The sequence below is a fragment of the Herpailurus yagouaroundi genome, unplaced genomic scaffold, assembly GCF_014898765.1.
Source record: "Herpailurus yagouaroundi ecotype Mexico unplaced genomic scaffold, PumYag 67690, whole genome shotgun sequence".
Taxonomy (NCBI): Eukaryota; Metazoa; Chordata; class Mammalia; order Carnivora; family Felidae; genus Herpailurus; species Herpailurus yagouaroundi.
In genome coordinates, this window is record NW_024420490.1 from 4402155 (window position 1) to 4423046 (window position 20892).

Genomic DNA, 20892 nt, shown 5'->3' on the forward strand with positions numbered 1-20892 from the left:
ACAGGCTCCAGGCTCTGAGCCATCAGCCCAGAGCCCGACGCGGGGCTCGAACTCACGGACCGTGAGATCGTGACCTGGCTGAAGTCGGACGCTTAACCGACTGCGCCACCCAGGCGCCCCTAAAAAACAAATTTTATTTTAATGTTTATTTTTGAGAGAGAGACATGGAGCATGAGCAGGGAGGGGAGGGGCAGAGAGAGAGAGGGAGACACAGAATACAAAGCAGGCTCCAGGCTCTGAGCTGTCAGCACAGAGCCCGACACGAGGCTCAAACCCACGAACCCATGAACCGTGAGATCGTGACCTGAGCCAAAGTCAGGCGCTTAACCGACTGAGCCACCCAGGTGCCACTAAATATCCTTTTTCAAATATAAGTTTACGTAGGAGCAGTTTATAAAACTGATGTAAGTGGTATTTAATTAGAATATAATTTTAAGTATAATTTTGATTTATTGGAATAGTAGTAAAAACTCAAATGTGAAATGTACATATTTCATTTCTGTCTCTAGCTTAAAAAAAATGAATGGATGTACCACACATCATTTAACCAGGACCTTATTGATGCATACTTGAAGGTTATTTCCATTCTTTTGCTTTTACAAGCAATACTGCTGTGAATCATGTATGCTTATCTCTCTGTGGGTGTATTTCTGATGATCAATTCCTAGAAATTTAATTGTGTCATTAGGATATGTTTATTTTTAGTTTTGAAAGATATTATCAAATTAGCCTCCCAAAATTGTATTAATATACATTCCCACCAGCAATGTATGAATAAGCATAATTTCCTCATGCTCTCAGCAACATGGCATGTTATTTTTGGTTTTTACTAATTTTGGTTTTCACTAATTAGTAAAAATTCAAAAACTTGAATCTCAGTGTAATTTAAAAAAAAAAAATTTTTTTTTCAACGTTTATTTATTTTTGGGACAGAGAGAGACAGAGCATGAACGGGGGAGGGGCAGAGAGAGAGGGAGACACAGAATCGGAAACAGGCTCCAGGCTCCGAGCCATCAGCCCAGAGCCTGACGCGGGGCTCGAACTCCCGGACCGCGAGATGGTGACCTGGCTGAAGCCGGACGCTTAACCGACTGCGCCACCCAGGCGCCCCTCAGTGTAGTTTTTAAAAAAATTTTTTTATTGGGGAGTATGGGTGGCTCAGTCGGTTAAGCATCCAACTTCGGCTCAAGTCATGATCTTGTGGTTTGTGGGTTTGAGCCCCATGTAGGGCTCTGTGCTGACAGCTTAGAGTCTGGAGCCCACTTTGGATGCTGTGTCTCCTTCTCTCTCTGCCCTCCCTGGCTTGTGCTCTGTGTCTCTCTCTCCTTCTCTCAAAAATAAATAAACTAAAAAAAAAATTAATTAGTTAATTAATTAAGGTAATCTCTACACGCATCGTGGGGCTCAAACTCATGACCCCGGATCAAGAGTCCCATGTTCTACCAACTGAGCCAGCCAGGCACCCAAAATCTCAAGTGTAGTTTTAATCTTCACTTTTTTATTATATGTAAAGTTGAGGAACTTTTTATACATTTAAGAGCTGTTTGTGTTTCCTTTTCTGTGAACTATTTGTTCATGGCACTTTGCCCATTAAGAAAAATTCATTTTCTTCCTGTCTTATTGAGCAGTAGGAATGTTTTCTGTGTTAGGATATTAACTTTGTGAATTCTTTTCCTCAGATTTTTACTTCTCTTTTCCCTTTGGTTTTTGCCTGTTTCATTTTTATGGATGTCTAAATGCAAACTTAACATGGCTAAAGTGGAATCCTGGATTTCCTCTCTCCTCCCTTCCTTTAACCTGCTTTTCTTGTAGTTTTCCTAAATGAAGAAACAACCTCCGTTTACTCAATTACTCCAAACTCTAAACCAAGGAATTATCCTTGCTTTCTCTCTCTCTTTTTTCCAAAAGATTTACTCCCTTTTGGGTATTGGCACAGTGGGGTGGTACAGAGTACAGAGATTTGGAATGAGGCTTTGCAGTCTTTTCAAAGAGTAAACTATACCCTCAATATAAGGCTCGAACTCATGATCCCAAGATCACATGCTCTTCTGACTGAGCCAGCCAGGTGTCCCATCCTTGATTTCTCTATCCTTACTTCTTATCTCTAATCCATCCTGAATTGTATTGGTTTCCCCTCCACATATATTCTGAATCAATTCATTTTCTTTATATCCCCCAACTAAGTCCATTCTGCCCTAATCCTTCACCTTGGTATCTGCAGTGGCTTTCTAGTTGTTCTGTCCCCAAACTGGCATCTCCTCTTCCATGTACTGAGCCATTTGCTTCATAGTTTACATGATTTTTTCCAAACACAGAATATCGGATTGTCATACCACTCCCTGAACCCACCTCTCCCATTGTTCAAAACCCTCTTGTGGCTCCTTATGTCTTATGATAAAGATAAAACTGTATAAAATAACCCAACCTATTTTTCCAGTCTTACCTGATACTAGCTTATTAACTACCCCACCCCCGCCACCTTTCAGTCTTTGGTGTCATGTTCCCTCCTGACTTGGGACTTTCAAATAAATTGTTCTCTCCTGGAGCATTCCTCCCCCTCCATAAGTTGATGTCTCATTGTCCTACAGATCTTAGCTCACTGGACACTTTCTCTGGAAAAGCCAACCCTCCCTAATTAGGTGGGAACCCTCTGTTAGAAGCCCTTATAGTGCCTTATATCTCTTTTCCATAGGACTTATATTTGCAATTTTATGCTTATTGTGTGATTCTTTGATAAACTCCATGAAATAAGGAGTCTTTGTTTTGTTTACTGATATGTTCCCAGTGTCTATTCCAGTCAGTGCCTGGCATATAGTTAGCTCTCAAGACATTTATTGAATGATTGTTTAAAAGTTTTCAAGTGTAGTGTTTACAGAATGTACCATTTTACCCTTTCTGAAAAACATGACTACATTTGCTCTAGGCCAGTCTTTTTCATCTTTAGGACTTGCCCAAGACCACTAAGGTTCAGCAATCTGATCTCCAAAGTCTTTCAGGGATGAAATGTATCTAGGCCAATGGTTTTGAATTCATTTAAATCCTCTGGGTATTCAACAGTCGTGGACTTCAGTTCTTTCTATCGATTTTTCAGCTGAAGGTTAGTGTTGTTGTTGTTGTTGTTTTTGAGTAAAGGACAATAACTTAGATCCATCTTCTGATCCACATCAACCCAGCAAAATCTAGGTGGTTCCCAACTTTTGTAAGTTTACTTTAAAATCAATTATTTGGGGGCGCCTGGGTGGCGCAGTCGGTTAAGCGTCCGGCTTCAGCCGGGTCACGATCTCATGGTCCGTGAGTTCGAGCCCCGCATCAGGCTCTGGGCTGATGGCTCAGAGCCTGGAGCCTGTTTCCGATTCTGTGTCTCCCTCTCTCTCTGCCCCTCCCCCGTTCATGCTCTGTCTCTCTCTGTCCCAAAAATAAATAAAAACGTTGAAAAAAATAAAAAAAAATAAAATAAAATCAATTATTTGGAATTTGGAGACCAGAACAAATTATCCCATGGAAACCATGATAAAGTTAGTAATTATATTTTCATGCAGGTACCTTCAAAACCTTTTTAACCAACAGTATGTCTTAAATAGTACAACATTTGGGCGCCTGGCTTGCTCATTCAGAAGAGCATTCAACTCTTGATCTTAGGGTCATGAGTTTGAGCCCCATGTGGGGTATAGAGATTACTTAAACAAACAAACAAACACACAAACAAAAAACAAAAGAACTCCAATAGTATGAACCCTGAATTACTCTGAACAGGGTTTAGCTTTTTTTTTTTTTTTTTTTTTTTTGTCAATCCTGAAGCCCTCAAATTCTCAGAAAACTAAAGAGTTTTGTAGGATTGGCAGTGCTTAGGCAAAAGATGAAGTAGCTAGGTAGGAGGTCCATTGAGTTGTTACTGGATTTCCTACCTCGTGGAAGGATTCTAAAGGTAAAGAGTGGGAAGGTAAGCTACATATTTGGAAGTTAAAAATTTTTATGCTATTAAACTGTGTATGTTACTTATGATAGTCAAATGTCACTTGGATTTAATAATGTGAACTGGTTTATGGAGAATGGATTGATAAATTACTCTCTCCACTTTTGGGAGAATAAAGCAGAATTATCACTTATGGGTCATGTGGTCACATCTAGGAGGAAAACTAGTGCATTTTCTCCTCACTTATATGCAACATGGAGAAATTCTCTAACAAGATTGTAATTAGGATTTTTTTTGCAAGGCTGTGCTTTTCATAGACATGGTTTCTTTCTATACATGGATCATGAGTTTTAAGATGCTATCAAACTATTAAAACTCTCTTATAACAAGTTTTTTCATGTACCAAATTCATTCCTATGCAGTTTTCAGTGACAAAATGGTTCTCTCATTTGTATGTATAAAAACAATGCTAGAGATGAGAATAAAACTCATGATTCAACTTATTTTGTACTCTCTTTGGGAAGAAGAAAGGACCCGTTCAGATGAAGATTATAATTTCAGCACAAAGGAAACATTTAAGGCCCAGGCACCTCTTAAATTCAATACTAATAATATATGAAATAAATTATAAGCCTTCTGTTTATGTCAGTTCTTGTAGGTACTTGCTTGCCAATGCAGACAAGATTGCTTAATTCCAGGTGTATTTCTTAGTGCAGAACACAGTCATGTTAAAGTTTGCTTACTTATTTGCTTACAAAGTTAATAGTAATAAAAGACTGCAAAGATTTTTTTTTAGAGATTCTTAAAATATTCATGTGGGAAGGGACCTTAGAGGACATCTAGTTTAGTACATGACTTCTCTACCATGGCCAGGTCAAACTGCCTCCAGCAGCCTCTTTCTGCCCCCTGCTGGTCCCCTTCTTGTCTGCTATGCTTCAGATTATAGGTCTTCAGTGTTCCTTGAATGTATCAAGCTCTGTTAAGAGTCTTTGTACTTCCTTGAGCGTTCGCTCTTCACTTATCCTTGTTCCTGTGCCTTGTTTCTTTACATTAAACAGATTTCACTCAAATCTTAACTCCTCAGACAGGTCTTTCCCAGGCTACCCTATCTAAAAGAGGTCCTGCCCCCCCGCAATAACTCTATCCAAAGACTGTCTTCTTTTCTTCATAATACTTATCAATGCCTGGAATGATCATGTTTGTTTATTGTTTGTCTCCCCTCATTAGGCTCCATGAGAGCAGGGGCCATGTCTATGGTGTTCTCTGCTGTATCCTGAAACATCTACGGTGGGCTGGCCCACTGTAGGTATCTGACAGATATTTATAGAATGCATGAATAATCATTGATGTTTCATTGTTGTTCAGTCACTACTGAGCTTTGTCTCCTTTTCACTTGTACCACTGATCTTAGTTCTTCTCCCTAAAATAACTCAAATCATCTGCTCTATTCTTTTTCCAAGAGTCTTCAGACATTTAGATGTCAGTCTAATCAAAATCAAACTTGCCCAGTTTTCTTACCAGCTCCTTATCTGGCATAGTTTTGGAGTGTGGTCGCCATCCACGTTATCCATCACTGAGAGTTTTTGGTTTTGTTGATACCCAACACTCGAGACTGTATACTATGTGAAGTTTGAACCTTAGAAAAACTTCAGTTAAATTTTTTTGGTTAATGTCATATTGAAGTGCTTTATCTTTGATAAAAAGTTATTTTTTAGTTCCATATAGATGACCAAGAAACTATTCATAGATGATGTCACTATCAGAATTAACTCTTCGAGTTCTTAAAAATTTATTTTATTGAGGGATATAACAACTTAGAAGTACATAAAACATAAATGTACACTCTAATGGATATGTCTGTTTAACTATCAAGTCAAGAAATAGATCATTCCTAGTGTCCCAGAAAGCCCTCTATTTATCTTATCTCTTGTTGGTTTCAACTCCTCTCTATAGGTAAGTAATATCCTGATTTTTATAAGAAACCCTTCATTGGTCACTTTCTTTTCTTTTTTTTTTTAAATAGATTTACCATTTATATAAGTAGCTAAACAATATAGTTTGTAGTTCAGCTTTGCCTGTTTTAAAATGGTATAAATGAAACAATACTCTTGTATTAGTTTTCTCTTGTTTTGTAATCAGTTATCACAAGCTTAGCAGCTTGAAATAGCACCCATATATTAGCTCACAGTTCTATATGTCAAAAGTGGGCATGGTGTGGCTTGGTTCTCGGCTTAGGATATCATAAGCCTGTTATCAGATGTTGGCTGGGCTGAGTTCTCTTTTTCCTTGATTAGTTCCAAAGTTGATTTCTAACATCCAGCTCTTTTTTTTTTTTTTTTTTTTAATTTCTTTGTTTGTTTTCTATTTCATGAACTTCTGCTCTTGGTTATTTCTATCTTTATATTTTCTTTGGATTTATTTTACTGTTTTTTTTAACCTCTTTATTGATGTTTAGTTTATTAATTTTAATTTTTTAATATTTTGTGATATATGCATGTATGCCTCTCAGCCCTCCCCCCGCATTGCTTTAGCTTCTTCCTGTAAATTTGTATTTTTGTTACTATTATTATTATTTTTAATTAAGTAGGCTCAAAGCCCAATGTGGGCTTGAACACACAACCCTGAGATCAAGAGTTGCATGCTCTACTGACGGAGCCAGTCAGACACCCAGTATTTTTGTTATTTTTAATTGTCTGTTATGATTTGTTCTTTGACTTATGGATTATTTTAAGACTGTATTAATTTCCAAACATACAAATATTCTCTAGTTCCTTCTTTTGTGATTGATTTCTTGCCCATTTGCCTTGTGCTCAGAGAATATCTTCAGACTTCAATGATTGTAGTGTGTTTTGAATTGGTTTACAGCCTAGCACATTATCAGTTTTTGTAAATGTTCTGTGCGTGCTTGGGGGAAGAAAGGCATTCTGAAGTTCTTTGCTACAGTCTTGCTACAGTCTACAGTGTTCATTTGGTCAAGTTTAAAAAATATGTTCAAAATCTTCTGTATCCTGATATCTTTCTCTTCAAACTATCTATTGAATTCCTTTGCTGTTACTCAGTCTTTAAGTTCTAGAATTCTCATTTATTTTTCAAATTTGGTCTTCTACCTTTTGGACCTACCAGTTCTGTCAAAATGTTCAACCTTTGTGTTTTGATTAATTCAACCGTATAGTTGTATAGGTTATTCCTGATAATTTTAATATTACATGTCTTTCTGGATCATTTTCTGCTTCACACATTTCTATTGGTTCTTGTTCTTGGTATCATATTATGTACTGCTCATTGTAAATGAGAAATTATCTGTAGCAATATTGTGAGGCCTAGGTTGATGTTATCTTCCTGCAGAGACTTGCCTTTTTTCACATCCCCCCTTTTTGAACACCAGACAGCTGGTGACATTACCAGTCTGAATGTGAGACCACCTCAGTAACTGTGGTTTATTTTGGTCACTCAGATAATATGAAACTAGAATTCAAGTCTATCCAAGGATTGATTTATTTCTGTTTTCCTTTATCCTGGGAGTGTAGCTCTGAGGTTTCTACTTTTGAGTGGTGGCTTATTAAACTTCTTCCTTGTGGCATAATCTTGCCTTTGACTTTTGCCCCTGGATTTGTAAGGATTTCAAGAGCAAGCCTGTTTTTCTCCCATTTTTTCTGGATCTTCAAGTGCCTGAGAGCTGAAACCATTTTGGGTGGTTTGGATTACCTTTCTGGGTCCTATTCTTTTGCCTTGATTTCAGCCATTTAATACTTTACGATCTTGTCTTTGGGATTTTTAGGCCATTTAAAAAAAGTACTTCCTCCAATATTTGTATTTGTCCTCAAAAGGACATTTCATCCAAGTTAGTTATTTAAAGCTAAGGTTGTCTGAGTTTTTAGGTCTTAAAAATTCTCAGGGGTGCCTGGGTGGCTTCAGTTGGTTAAGCATCCAACTCGATTTTGGCTCAGGTCATGATCTCATGGTCACAGTGCATGGTTGGGATTCTCTTTCCCTCCTCTCTCTGCCCCTACTCCTACTCGTGTGCACGCTCTCTCTCTCTCTCTCTCCCAAAAAAACTCAGTGTTATTCATATAAAATTATAGTGAAATTCAATTTGGCATTAAGTTTTTTTCTCTGTATGAATACTGGTAGTTAAAAGACTGTTCTTAACACCTATGTTATACATTTACTCACACATTTGAATTCTGATTTCCAGTTTGTATTACTCAATTTTGATTTCTACAGAGAATAGGTAGGACCTAATGTTTCTTTGTATATACTTATATGCATCACTTTTGGGGAGGGCGAGGTCTTCTTAGTGTGGATGATTTAATTTTTACCTCAAGTTTCCTTTGAAATGAGCCATGCCATTATTGTCAGAGAGTTGGATACTTAAATGTTTCCTGGGTGTTCTTCCAAATAAGCTAGAGAAAATGAAAGAATAATTCATTCTCATAAGCACTCTGAGCATCTTTTACCTGTAATGTGACTGACTTAGATCTTCGTATGGCTGACTCCTTCTTGTTACTGATCTATTTCACGTCAAATATCACCTTTTTAGAGAGGCCTCTGAGAAGTCATTCATTTTTGGGGCGCCTGGGTGGCTCAGTCGGTTAAGCGTCCGACTTCAGCTCAGGTCACGATCTCGCGGTCCGTGAGTTCGAGCCCCGCATTGGGCTCTGTGCTGACCGCTCAGAGCCTGGAGCCTGTTTCAGATTCTGTGTCTCCCTCTCTCTGTGACCCTCCCCCGTTCATGCTCTGTCTCTCTCTGTCTCAAAAATAAATAAACGTTAAAAAAAAATTAAAAAAAAGTCATTCATTTTTTCCCCCCTCATAACAAATATTAGTATCTGATGATAATCTTGTTCCCCCACCCCAGCAAAACATGAAGCCCCATGAGGCAAAGACCTTGTCTATCTTGTTCACTGTTATCTTATGTGTCCTATTTACCCATTCTCTGAAATGTATTAGGCAGTCAGTAATTATTTAAGCAATGAATGATATACTTACTAATATTTTTCTGGGGCGCCTGGGTGGCTCAGCTGGTTAGGGATCAGTCTCTTGATTTTGGCTCAGATCATGATCTCATGGTTTGTGAGATCGAGCCCCGTGTCAGGCTTTGCACTGACAGCACAGAGCCTGCCTGGGATTCTCCCTCTCCCTCTTTCTCTGTCTCTTTCTCAAATGTTAAAAAAAATATTTTTCTGAAATTGTGACATTTTCTCTAAATGTCAGTAGTACTTTATTTTTTTTATTTTTTATTTTTACATTTATTTATTTTTGATAGAGACAGAGCACAAGTGGGGGAGGGGCAGAGAGAGAAAGAAACACAGAATCTGAAGCAGGCTCCAGGCTCTGAGCTGTCAGCACAGAGCCCGATGAAGGGCTCGAACTCAGAAACCGCGAGATCATGACCTGAGCCGAAGTCGGACGCTTAACCGACTGAGCCACCCAGGTGCCCCATAAATGTCAGTAGTACTTTAAAAATTTATTATTCCATTAAAGTTTTCTAAAACAAGTATAGTATCTGCTTTCTTTTGCTTCTAATTTGCAAAAACATTATTTGTAAATATTGAATGAAAAATCAGATAATAAGAATTTGGCCTAAAGTAAACATTATTATTATATATTGAACTGAAAGGAGATCAGTGTTGCTAGAGTGAAGTGAGCCAAGGGGGAGAGAATAGTTGGATGTCAGAGGAAGGGAGTTTAAAGGCCTTGTGACTCATGTGGACTTTGACTTTCACTCATAATGTGGGAGGCCATTTGAGGGTTTTGAGCAAAGCAGTGACATGATGTAACTTATTCTAAAGATTTTGTGTGGAGACCAAGATTGAAGGGGTAGGTGAGTGTGGAGCCATAGGGATATTGAAGTATGTCTACTTGTGGGCTCTCACATCAGTTTCAAAGGCAAATTTGTCTATCTCTGTGCCAAGACCACCCTATCTTAATTTCTTTTACATTTTATTTATTTAATCTCTGCACCCAACATGGGGCTTGAACTCATGACCCTGAGACCAAGAGTTGCATGCTTAACTGACTGAACCAGCCAGGCACCTCATCCTGTCTTAATTTCTATAGCTGAGTTCTAAGCCTGAATATATTTGGTAGGACATTCTCCCAGATCCTACCCTCAAGATCGAGTCTTCCTACTTTTCTTATAAGGAGGGTGTTGGCAGTATTTGGAACTCTGTTCTTCCATATATATTTTAGAATCAGCTTGTTTTAATTCCTCAGAAAGCCCTGTTGGGTTTTCGATTGGGATTTTGTTCATGGTTTAGATTACTATGGAGAGGGCTGACATCTTTTTCATTTTAAATGTCATTGCTATTTACCATTGATTATTATTATTTTTTAATGCTTATTTGTTTTTGAGAGAGAGAGACAGACAGAGAGTATGAGCGGGGAAGGGGCAGAGAGAGAGGGAGACACAGAATCTGAAGCAGGCTCTAGGCTCTAAGCTGTCACCACAGAGCCCGATGCAGGGCTGGAACTCACGAATGGTGAGATCATGATCTGAGCCAGACCGAAGTTTTGGTTAATTGACTGAGCCACCCAGGCATTCCGAGAATTAACATCGTTATAGTATTGACTCTTCCAGCCTTAAAATTGGGATAACTCTATTTAGGTCTTCTCTGATGCCTTTGAAAAAAGTTATATATACATATATATATACACATACACACATGTATTTGTTATGCTAAATCTGTAGTGCCTCTTTTGTTGTAAATGTGGTTTAAAAACCTTTAATTTAAAAAATTTAATTTAATTAAAAAATTACATTTTCTGTTTATTGATGTTTATGAATACAATTGATATTTGTATATTAAGCTTATACTCAGCTACCTTGTTAACATTTATCATTCAAGTGATTTATAAATTCTTTTGAATTTTCTGTGTAGGCAGTAATATTTGTAAATTCTATTTTGCTTCTCTTTCCAATCCAATATGTTCTATTCGTTTATTTTTTATTTTACTGAGATGGCTATAATTCATCAGGATAATGTTTAATAATAATGTTAATAAGCATTAAAAGTAGGACTTTTTGTCATATTCTTAATTTTTAAAGGGACTGTGTCTAAGATTTTGCCTTTACGAATGATGTTTGTTGTAGGTTTTTGTCAGATACTTTTATCAAGATATGAACATTTTAGGGTACCCTGGATGGCTCAGCCAGTTGAGCATCTGACTCTTGATTTTGGCTCAGGTCATGATCCCAGGGTTGTGGGATTGAGCCCCCATGTCAGGCTCTGCGCTGAGTGTGGAGTGTGATTGAGATTTTCTCTCTCTCCCTCTGCCCCTTCCCTGCTCACACTCTGTCTAAAAATAAAGAAATAAAATAAACATGTTAAAAAATTATATATAAAAAGATATGAACATTTTAAAAGCATTTAATTATGGGCATTCCGCTGTTTAGAAAGTTTGTGCCAGTTTGTATTCCTAACGTCAGCATATGAAAAGGCATACTTCAAGTCAGTACTTTTCCACACCGCATGGGTACTGATTTTTGAAAAGTTTCAAATTTATAGGCAACAAAGAATTTCTTTATTGGTTTTTATTTCTTCATTTGAAACCAATATTTTGTGTTAGCACAGCTGTTATTTTTCATAAAGATAGCGTAGTTTTTGAAACAAAATGATTTCAGATTTAGAGAAAAGTTGCAAAGATAGTACAAAGAAATTCGTCTTTCATAGACCCTTGACCCAGATTTCCCAAATGTTAACATTTTAATCATCCTTTTTCTCTTTTTCCATACACATGTACTTATTCTTTGCCCTAAGTGATTTAAGCTGCAAACTTTATCTCTAAAAATGTTGGTGTTCTTTCTTTTTTTGTTTGTTAAATTTTTTAATAGACTGTCTTATTCTAGAGATTCTGGGGTGTTTTATTAATATTAAACTTATTGACATATAACATTATATTAGTTTCAAGTGTACAATGTAATGATTCGATATTTGTATATATTGTGAAATGATCACAGTAAGTCTAGTTAACATTGATCACTACACACAGTTACCAATTTTTATTCTTTGTGATGAGAACTGCTTTTTTTTTAAGTTTATATATTTTCAGAGAGAGCTCAAGCAGGGGATGAGGGGAGAGAGAGAGAGAGAGCGCGCGCGCGCGCGAGAGAGAGCAAAAACAAAAGCAAAAGTGAAAGAATCCCAAGCAGTCTCTGCACTATCAACACAGAGCCCGACCGGGGCTCGAACCCACGAACTGTGAGAGCATGACTGGAGCCAAAATCAAGAGTCAGACGCTTTACAGACTGAGCCGCCCAGGTGCCCCATATTCCTTGTGATGAGACCTTTAAGATCTACTCTTTTAGCAACTTTCAAATAGACAATAAGCAATTATTAACTACAGTCACATGTTGTACATCACTCATAATAGTTTATAGCAAAAAAAAATTTTTTCTTCTCCAGGTTTCAGTCCAGTCCGGGATCATACATTATATTTAATTATCATGTCTCCTAAGCTTCTTTTAACAGTTACTTGGTTCCCTGTCCTTTATAACCTAGACATTTTGTAAAGAATATAGTCCAGTTACTTAGTAGGATGTCCCTCAGTTTGGGCTTGTCTGTTGCGGCCTATGGTTAGATTCAGGTTTTACCTTTTTGGAAGGAATGCCACAGAAGTGTTTTATTGCATCCTATCAGGAGGCATATGATGTTGGCTTGTCCTATTATTGATGATGTTAACTTTGATCATTTAATTAAGGTGGTGTCTGACAGAATTCTACACTATGAAATTACTATTTTTCCCCTTTTAATTAACGGGTATTTTGTAGTGGAGCTACTTTGAGACTAGATAATATCCTGTTTTCCATCAGACTTTCAACCACTAGTTTCAGCATATGTTGATGATACTTGCCTGAAATAATTATTACCAAGGTGGTTGCCAAATGGTGATTTTCTAATTCCATCACTACATTTATTATTTGGAATTATACTCTCAGAGCTTTTCCTTCTCCCTTCATTTATTTATGTAAGTAAGGACTGGTGTGTTTTTATTTTATTCTGTGGATTATAATCTATTTTTATTAATTTTGCTGTTGAGATGTTTCTCATTTGAACAGAAGTGACTCAAGTTGACTCCTGTGTCCTTTAGACATGCCCCCATCATTCTTTGAGCATTACCTTCTTTTCTGGCACCACAAAAATATATCCTGGTCCCATAGTGTACTTTTCCTTGCTCTTGCCTGGGAATCAGCCGTTTCTCTGAGGAACCCTGGTTCCTTTCATTGGTGCACTGGCTGTGCCCATGAATGTTGGAGTGTCATTGCTTCTAGGCCCCCTCAGCAGATAGAACTAGGGAATATATGTATATGTCTATATATATTTCCATACACAGTTATATCTATTTCTGCATCTATGTATTGAGAACTGAGCTGATATGTTTAGCTCTAATTCCAAGCCTTCACCCTTTTCCCATTTGTAACTTCGTTTTATGAGAATAAGAAACCAAACTCATCATCCACAATGTATTTATTTACTTATTTGCTCAATCCAAGAATACGCATAAAGAGTTTTCATATCTTTGTGTAAAAGCAAATATCTAAGTATATGTTTAGAAAAAAATTTTTTGTTTATGGCTTAAAGAGAGTATGTAGTTAAAACATTGGTTTAAAATTTTTTTTTAAATGTTTATGCATTTTTGAGAGAGAGGGAGAGGCAGAGCACGAGCAAGGGAGGGGTAGAGAGAGAGGGAGACAGAATCTGAAGCTGGTTCCAGGCTCTGAGCTGTCAGCACACAGCCCGATGTGGGGCTCGAACCCATGGAACTGTGAGATCATGTGAGATCATGATCGGAGCTGAAGTCGGAAGCTTAAAAGACTAAGCCACCCAGGCACCCCAAAACATTGTTTTTAGAAGTTACCTGGAGTCGTTTCTGTTTCCCTTGACCCCTTTGCAGAGTGGTTATGTTACTCATTTCAAATACAGTTAGGTACATTTGTTTTTGTTCCATTTTGGGTTCTTCTCTCTTATTATTATTTTTCTTCTTTTTTTTTAGTATATGAAACATTAACATGATTTTTAAAAAATGTACACAAAGGATAAATTATTAGAGTGCTGAATATAAAATTTAGGGCTTTTGTGTTTTTTCTTTCAGGGAATCATTTAATACTTCACATTACAACAAAATGTGAAAGTTCCTGCCAACCTGTGAGAATTTCTTCCTTCAACATTTTCTATTTACTGCACAACTTTCTCAGTTCTTTTTTCATGCCATGTTTTGTGGCTTGCATCAAAAGAGGAGTTTGTCTTCATGAAGATTCCTAACATTGGTAATGTGATGAATAAATTTGAGATCCTTGGGGTTGTAGGTGAAGGTAAGTTTAGCATTCCTTGAGTTTGTGATTAATGTATGTAGTTATACCTACCACTACAAAAGTTACTACTTCAGATCCTATTAATTTTACCTATATTTATTGAGATATGTGTTTGAGTAAAATATAAAAAATAAAATTGTGCTTAAACTATTTGGGTTTTACTCTCCAATTGAAAGTTAATAACATTTTAAAACCTTTTAAAATTTAATGAATCAGATTTCTTTCTTTTTCTTTTTCTTTTTAAAAATTTATTTATTTATTTATTTATTTATTTATTTATTTAGAGAGAAAGAGAGCAAGCAGGGGAGGGGCAAAAAGACAGGGAGTGACAGAATCCCAAGCAGGCTTCCTGCTGTCAGTGCAGAGCAGACTTGGGACTCAACTCACAAACTGAGATCATGACCTAAGCTGAGATCCAGAGTTGGGTACTTAACCGACTGAGCCACCCAGGCGCCCCAAATTAGAGATTTCTTAAGGCTGCCTTCATTTCATTGTGTTAATTAGCAATTATGGTTTCTTTATAGTTTTTTGTTACATTTTATTTTTATATCAGTCTTATTTTGAATAATTTAAAATTTATTTCTAGAAGTTACATTTTACTAAATACACAGTAAATAAATGAATAACTTATCTATTTGTTCTCTATTTGTCTTTGAGAATGGTAAACCACATTTTTTATAAGTTCTGAGGCTTACAACTTGATCAGATTTTAACATCTCTGAAATCAGGATGTGTGTTATAATTTATAGCATGTCATGGTTTAATTGGTAGCACTTCCCCCCCCCCCACTAGTACATAAAATGCTTATGATCAGTGACATCATTAATTTGATGAAATATGGTAATTCATTTTTCATAAGTCTTCCTGAGTTTTCCTTCTTAGTAATTTTTGCTTTTGACTTAAAGATAACTTTATGGGGATTTTGAGAAATGATTCTTTTAATAGGGTATGAGTGATTATAATTATGGTTTCTTAGCATTTATATCTTTAAAGTAAATGTTATAAAAATTTTATATCTTATGAATTTTCAAATAAATTGTGAATGTTAAAAGAAGTTTTAATGATTTACCTATGTGAACAATAAAGCTGTTCTAGATAGTAAGTTAAATCCTTTTCAAATAAATAGAAACAAAATACAGTCTGATCATTGGGTGCTTGCTTTAAGATCTGGAGTGGCTAAGAAATACATATATATTAAGTAAATTAAAAACTGTCTAGTAAACTCTATATTCCTGTAGCCTACCCAGTGCATTTTCACTCTGTAGTGAAATGGCATGGGCAGTTAAATCTGGATTAAAGGATTGCCTGGTGATGGTGGAATTAAGTTGGATGGTTGTAGTAGCTGATTCCATCCTGACTCTGATAATATGATTCATCCATCTCTACCAAAGTGAGGGAAACTTGTTCTCGTTCCCTAGATTCTGTTCAAGACACATTTCCCAATTACATCTCTCTTAAGTCCCTTTGTCATAGATGTGTGCAGGCTTTGCCTGTCTTTTAATGTTATTGACATTTATACACACCTCAAGTATCATACATTACATGTTGATTTTACTAATTAGGTTGTCACAATATAACTCTAACCTCAGTTTCTTGGGTACCTTGCTGTTGACTCTGTTCTGCCTGTGAGGAAGTAGTTTTTTTGGCTAGAAAAGAGGATGAATAACCCAAAAGGTAGTCATGAATCTCATCAAAATATACCGAAGAAAGTAGAAGTCCATGACTATAAATGGCCAAAAAGCCTTGGACTGCTTGTGGTCTGTGTCCTTGTACTGAGTTTTGATTTATGGCAAAACTGTAGCAATTCCTACTAGTTATTAATTGGAATGTTTAAGCCTATACTATTTTGCCAGTCAGGAAAGACATTCAGGTATCCTAGAAGAGGATTTAAATGTCTCTTAGGACTGAGGTCATTAGCTTTTAAATTTTAAGTTTTCTAGAATCTTTTGCATTAATTTTCCTTTACTCTTAAAGTTCTTAGGTCCACATCTTGTCTCCAGAACTTTTAAGCTTAAATTAAAATGTCTCAAGTGAAATGTTCTTTAAAAAGAGAAACATTCAGGGGCATCTGGGTGGCTTAGTCAGTTAAACATCGATTTCGGCTCAGGTCATGATCTCATGGTCTGTGAGTTTGAGCCCCACATCAGGCTCTGCACTGATAGTGTGGAGCCTGCTTGGGATTCTCTCTCTCTGCCTCTCTCTTTCTCTGCCCCTCCCTTACTTGCGTGCTCTCTGTCTCAAAATAACAATTTTTTAAAAAGAGAGAAACAATTTAAGAATACTTGTTGGGAAAATGGGTTGCTTATACTCTTGTTTTATAAAAAAACATAAATATCCATTCTCTGTATGTGGCTCATAGCATAATTTCTGCAGAGTACTATCATTTTAGCGTTCATTATTATAACAAGATAGTATAACATTTTACTGATAACCAATGTAAATATAATAGAACTTTTATTTCTCTAAGAGCTATAGTTTGTATATGTGCCCCTAATTGTTTATTTCTTTTTATTATAGGAGCCTATGGAGTTGTGCTTAAATGCAGACACAAGGCAAGTACATGGTTTTTAAAAAGAAAATACTGTATATGTTTAACTGTTTAGAAATGAACGTATTGTTCTGTGCATGTGGGCATATAATTAAAACTGTTGGCTATGGTAATGATGCTTAATAAAGTGGAATGAACATGTAAACCCAGAAAAGGGAGAGTACTTTTGGACAAGCTCTATCATGATTAGGTAGTCATTAGTTATTTGTGGTCATATGGTATTTTTTTCTCAGTTGAGCTATGTGTATAGGTGAAAAGATTCCTAATGGGAAGAGAGAAAAGGTGACAGAGAAGAAATCAATGCAGTGACAGATTTATGTTGAAGCACTTAAGAGCAAGAAGGAGTATTCAGTCAGTATTTTTTGCATGGAGCCAGTAACTTAGATTGCTTGATGGATCTGAATCCAGATTTTGAAAGGTAGTGGATTGGTGTTTGGTATGAAATAGGGCTTTGGATAATAGTACATGATTATCATTACTGGTTGTAGTTGATCACACTTGTAAAACCTTGTGATGGATCTTATGATATATTTGTTACACTAATCACCAATTATTCAGGGAAGTTATTTCAAGTTTCCCACAGCTGTTGCTCAGAGGTAAGTGTGTTTTACTCAGAGACTAACTTTAACATGGCAAGTGTTGATGAAGCTGTAACAATTTTAAATGTTAGGTTAAATATTTTTCTGTCATGATATACTTAGTCTGAGTATTAAAATCTGGCCTCTTGCTATTATGTATATAATTTTGTTAAGACCAAAGGTTAAAGTTTTTTGTGGTATTTTCTAATGGTTTAATTTATGTCTGAGATGAGCTTAACAATTTAGTCCAACTCATTTAATTAAATCCTCAAATCTATTTATCATAACATATATGTATGTGTATATATGTGTAAATAAAGAGGATACCATTTTTATGTTTATTTTTTCTTTCCTGTTGTACAAAATCGTATGTTTTAGATTTACGTCTTCATGGCAGTTGATGTACATTTGGGATTTAGATCATAAGTCTCTTAATTTGGTTCAGTGAATTTTCTATTCTTGAAATTGAGTGTTCAAAGTATCTTATGTTGGTAATAGTTATCTGAAGATGTCTGCCAGTAAATCCTCAAAAAAATGGGTGGAATACTGTGGTTTTTGATTCAGGATGATTAAGAATTTAAAATAATAAATGTAATCAAAATAAATTTAGCACCTTGAATACCTCATTAAGAAATATTACTGCAGTTGGAAATTAAACAAGTGGAAAGCTCTCTAATGAATTTCTATACCGGTAATGAGTTGCCTTGAGTTATAGTAAATTTCTGAAGCTTCAAAAAAATAAAATTCCTTGGTGGATACTACTCAAGGGAAATAGGTTGTTCGTTTCCAAGTTAAATTTGACTCTTTCATGAACATAATACTTCCTCTTATACCTTGGCTCTGTTGATACGGCATAGCTAATGGAAGCTTTAGTTCTTAATTTTAATCTTTGAGTTTTAAAATTGAAAGATTTCTGATACATAATGCAAGTCTTCTAACAGTGTTTTCTCTCAGTCTTGTCACACTTCTTCCTGTGACTGTTCCCCCTATGCTTTTTGTAACCTTATCTAAGCTCTCTTTCTGCCTTTTATGTAAAAATAAACTTTATTAATTGAATATATTCAACTAATACATGTTTTTACCTTCCCATGTGTCTGGTTTACTCATTTGTGAAGAAACGCTTGTTACCTGTACCTGGTTCTCATAATACACACTGTTAGTGCCAGCAAGATGGGCCCAGAGTGAAAGTACATGAGGATAGATAGGTATGTCTGCTCTTGGGAACCCAACTCTAAATGTGACCTCTGATTCCTAGGGCACTTAGTTATAAGGATGACTAAACCATAGTTTTCTTTCTTTTGTATGGCTATGGTCTAAAGAGTAATAGATACTTAAAAAAATAACCCAAGAGGTTTCTGCAAATGACACTGCATCTAAAAAGTATCTCTTTTTACGACCCTTCACTAAATGAGAGATTTGCAGACTAGCTCGAAGTATTGTTGCTTTTTCCTTTCATGCATCTAAAAAGATACTGCTGGGTGGAAAATGTAAAGCATAAATTAGTGCCTAACTCAGAGTAATATAAAACTCTTTTTAGAATCTGCAGCTGTTTAGTCATTAGACTTGTTATAGATATATCCTTTTTTTCAGCTAGAATCAGACCTTCAAATCTTTACCCCATTATCCAAAAGTAGAGAATTTGATGCTTCTAAGATTTATCCTTTAGAATCAATCAAATGGATTACTATGAAATCTCATGTTATAGTTAAAAATGGGTATCATCTTCCCTGTTGTATCCATTATATGTAAAATGATCATGCCTGTATATTTTGCATAGCTTTTACAAATTTAGGGAAATGCTTATAAAATGTATAAATCAGGTCTGTGTGATTATGTGTGCATAGGTATGTGCGATCACTTATGCATAAATTTGCCATCTTTTGGAGAGGGTTGGCCATGGGTGTATATATAATTAAATAATTCCTAGGACATTATATATTTGAGCAAATATGAAAGAAAGTTACTGTTTTAATCTGGGTCCTATTGCAAGAAATTTAGAGGTCATGTTTATAAACAAATGTATCTTGTCTTTTGTGAACACAATATGATGTTGGGCTATTCCAGGCCAAAGACCATATTTCTTAATTTACTGAAATGCTGCCTAATTGAAAAGAAAAATGCAACTGTACTCTTTTCCACAGCTTCTGTTTATTGTGTGTGTATACATATATATATATATATATATATATATATATATATATATATATGTATATATATACACACGCACATTGGAGTTTTATATATGAAAATTCATATATTAAGTGTTAGGCTACTTATGATACCTCAGGACTACTTAGGTTCTGGTTTGGACCTTTGCTCTCCAGATATGCAGTGCTGATTTTCTTTTTATTTGCATGTCTGCTTTCAAGTACTTATGAGAGGGGAGGCATGTTTTACTGCATACTTTTCTTTTCAGAAGCTCAAAGAGGTCATCCTTAAAGCAGGGAAAATGGAATGCAGTGACATAGGGAGATGTGATTAGAACTGGAGATGATAGATTGTGCAACCTGTTTGAGAGGTTGGCGGGCAATGCTAACTGATTCTAGGACAGGGAAATGCCGATTCATGTATTTCCTTTCCTGTGGCTGGGGTTGATACAGGAGAAATTTTTGTTTGTTTTGAATTAGTAGGTGACATGCTCTTGGGATAACTGGTTATACAAAGCCATGTAGAATCCAGTGTTGGGGGTAGAGCCTATAAATATTTAATAAATAATAAGGTGGACTTAAATTACAGAACCAAAAATGAAGGGCACTTTTGAGAGCTGATACAGAGTACCAGGTTCCTGTGGAAAGATTAGAGATGATCCCAAGGGTTTGTGGTAAAGTGAAAAATCATTGGTATCATTTATCTGATTTAAAAACTTATAAAGGATATAAGTTTAGAGGGAGAAATAATGAGTTTAGCTTTCATAAAAAAAGAGTGTAAAATGGCAGCAGAATACCAAACCTGGTAATAAGTACCACATATTGAGCATCTAACGCATGCTGGCTAACTCTGCTAGATGCTTTACATTTACTCCCTACAACATTTCTACTCTTATACCCATTTTACAGATAAGAAAGCTGAGGCATTATACAGAGGTTATGTGTTAGGGCCAAGATTTTGCAGCCAAGAAGTGGTAGAACCAGGATTTGGTCTCATATCAGAAATCGCTAACTTGAACATGAACTAGGTGGAACTGTGAAATGTTACGGACCTTCCAAGAGTGAGTACAGAGCAGAGTTGAGGGCATCCTTAAATAGTCCTACCGGAAGGAGACGGAGGCGCACCTCTAGAAAGCAAGGAAGAAAGATTTTGTAAAATGGTATTCACTAACAATGTAAAAATCCATAACAGGATGCATGATGATAAGGATTGAGGGGTGAGAAAATCCATTTCATTTAACGTTGCTGTTTAGTAATGACCTCTTTAAGTGAAATGGTACGTTGAAGTCAGAGGTTAAGGAGAGAGTAAGCAGAAAAAATCTGGATTGTGCCATTTTCCATTTTGAGAGTTGAGAAATTGAGATTGAGAGTACTAGGAGGAATAGTTTTGATTA

At 36.1% G+C, this 20892-nt stretch overlaps 1 protein-coding gene across 1 annotated transcript in view; it reads left to right on the plus strand.

Annotated features, from left to right (window-relative positions):
- Positions 1-20892, plus strand: part of CDKL5 (cyclin dependent kinase like 5) — a 195826-nt gene that overhangs the window by 57914 nt on the left and 117020 nt on the right. The window contains exons 2-3 of the mRNA XM_040468278.1: positions 14006-14225; positions 16743-16777. Of these exons, the coding sequence (XP_040324212.1) occupies positions 14162-14225; positions 16743-16777 (99 nt within the window). The 5' untranslated portion in view covers positions 14006-14161. The remainder of the gene's footprint in view (positions 1-14005; positions 14226-16742; positions 16778-20892) is intronic.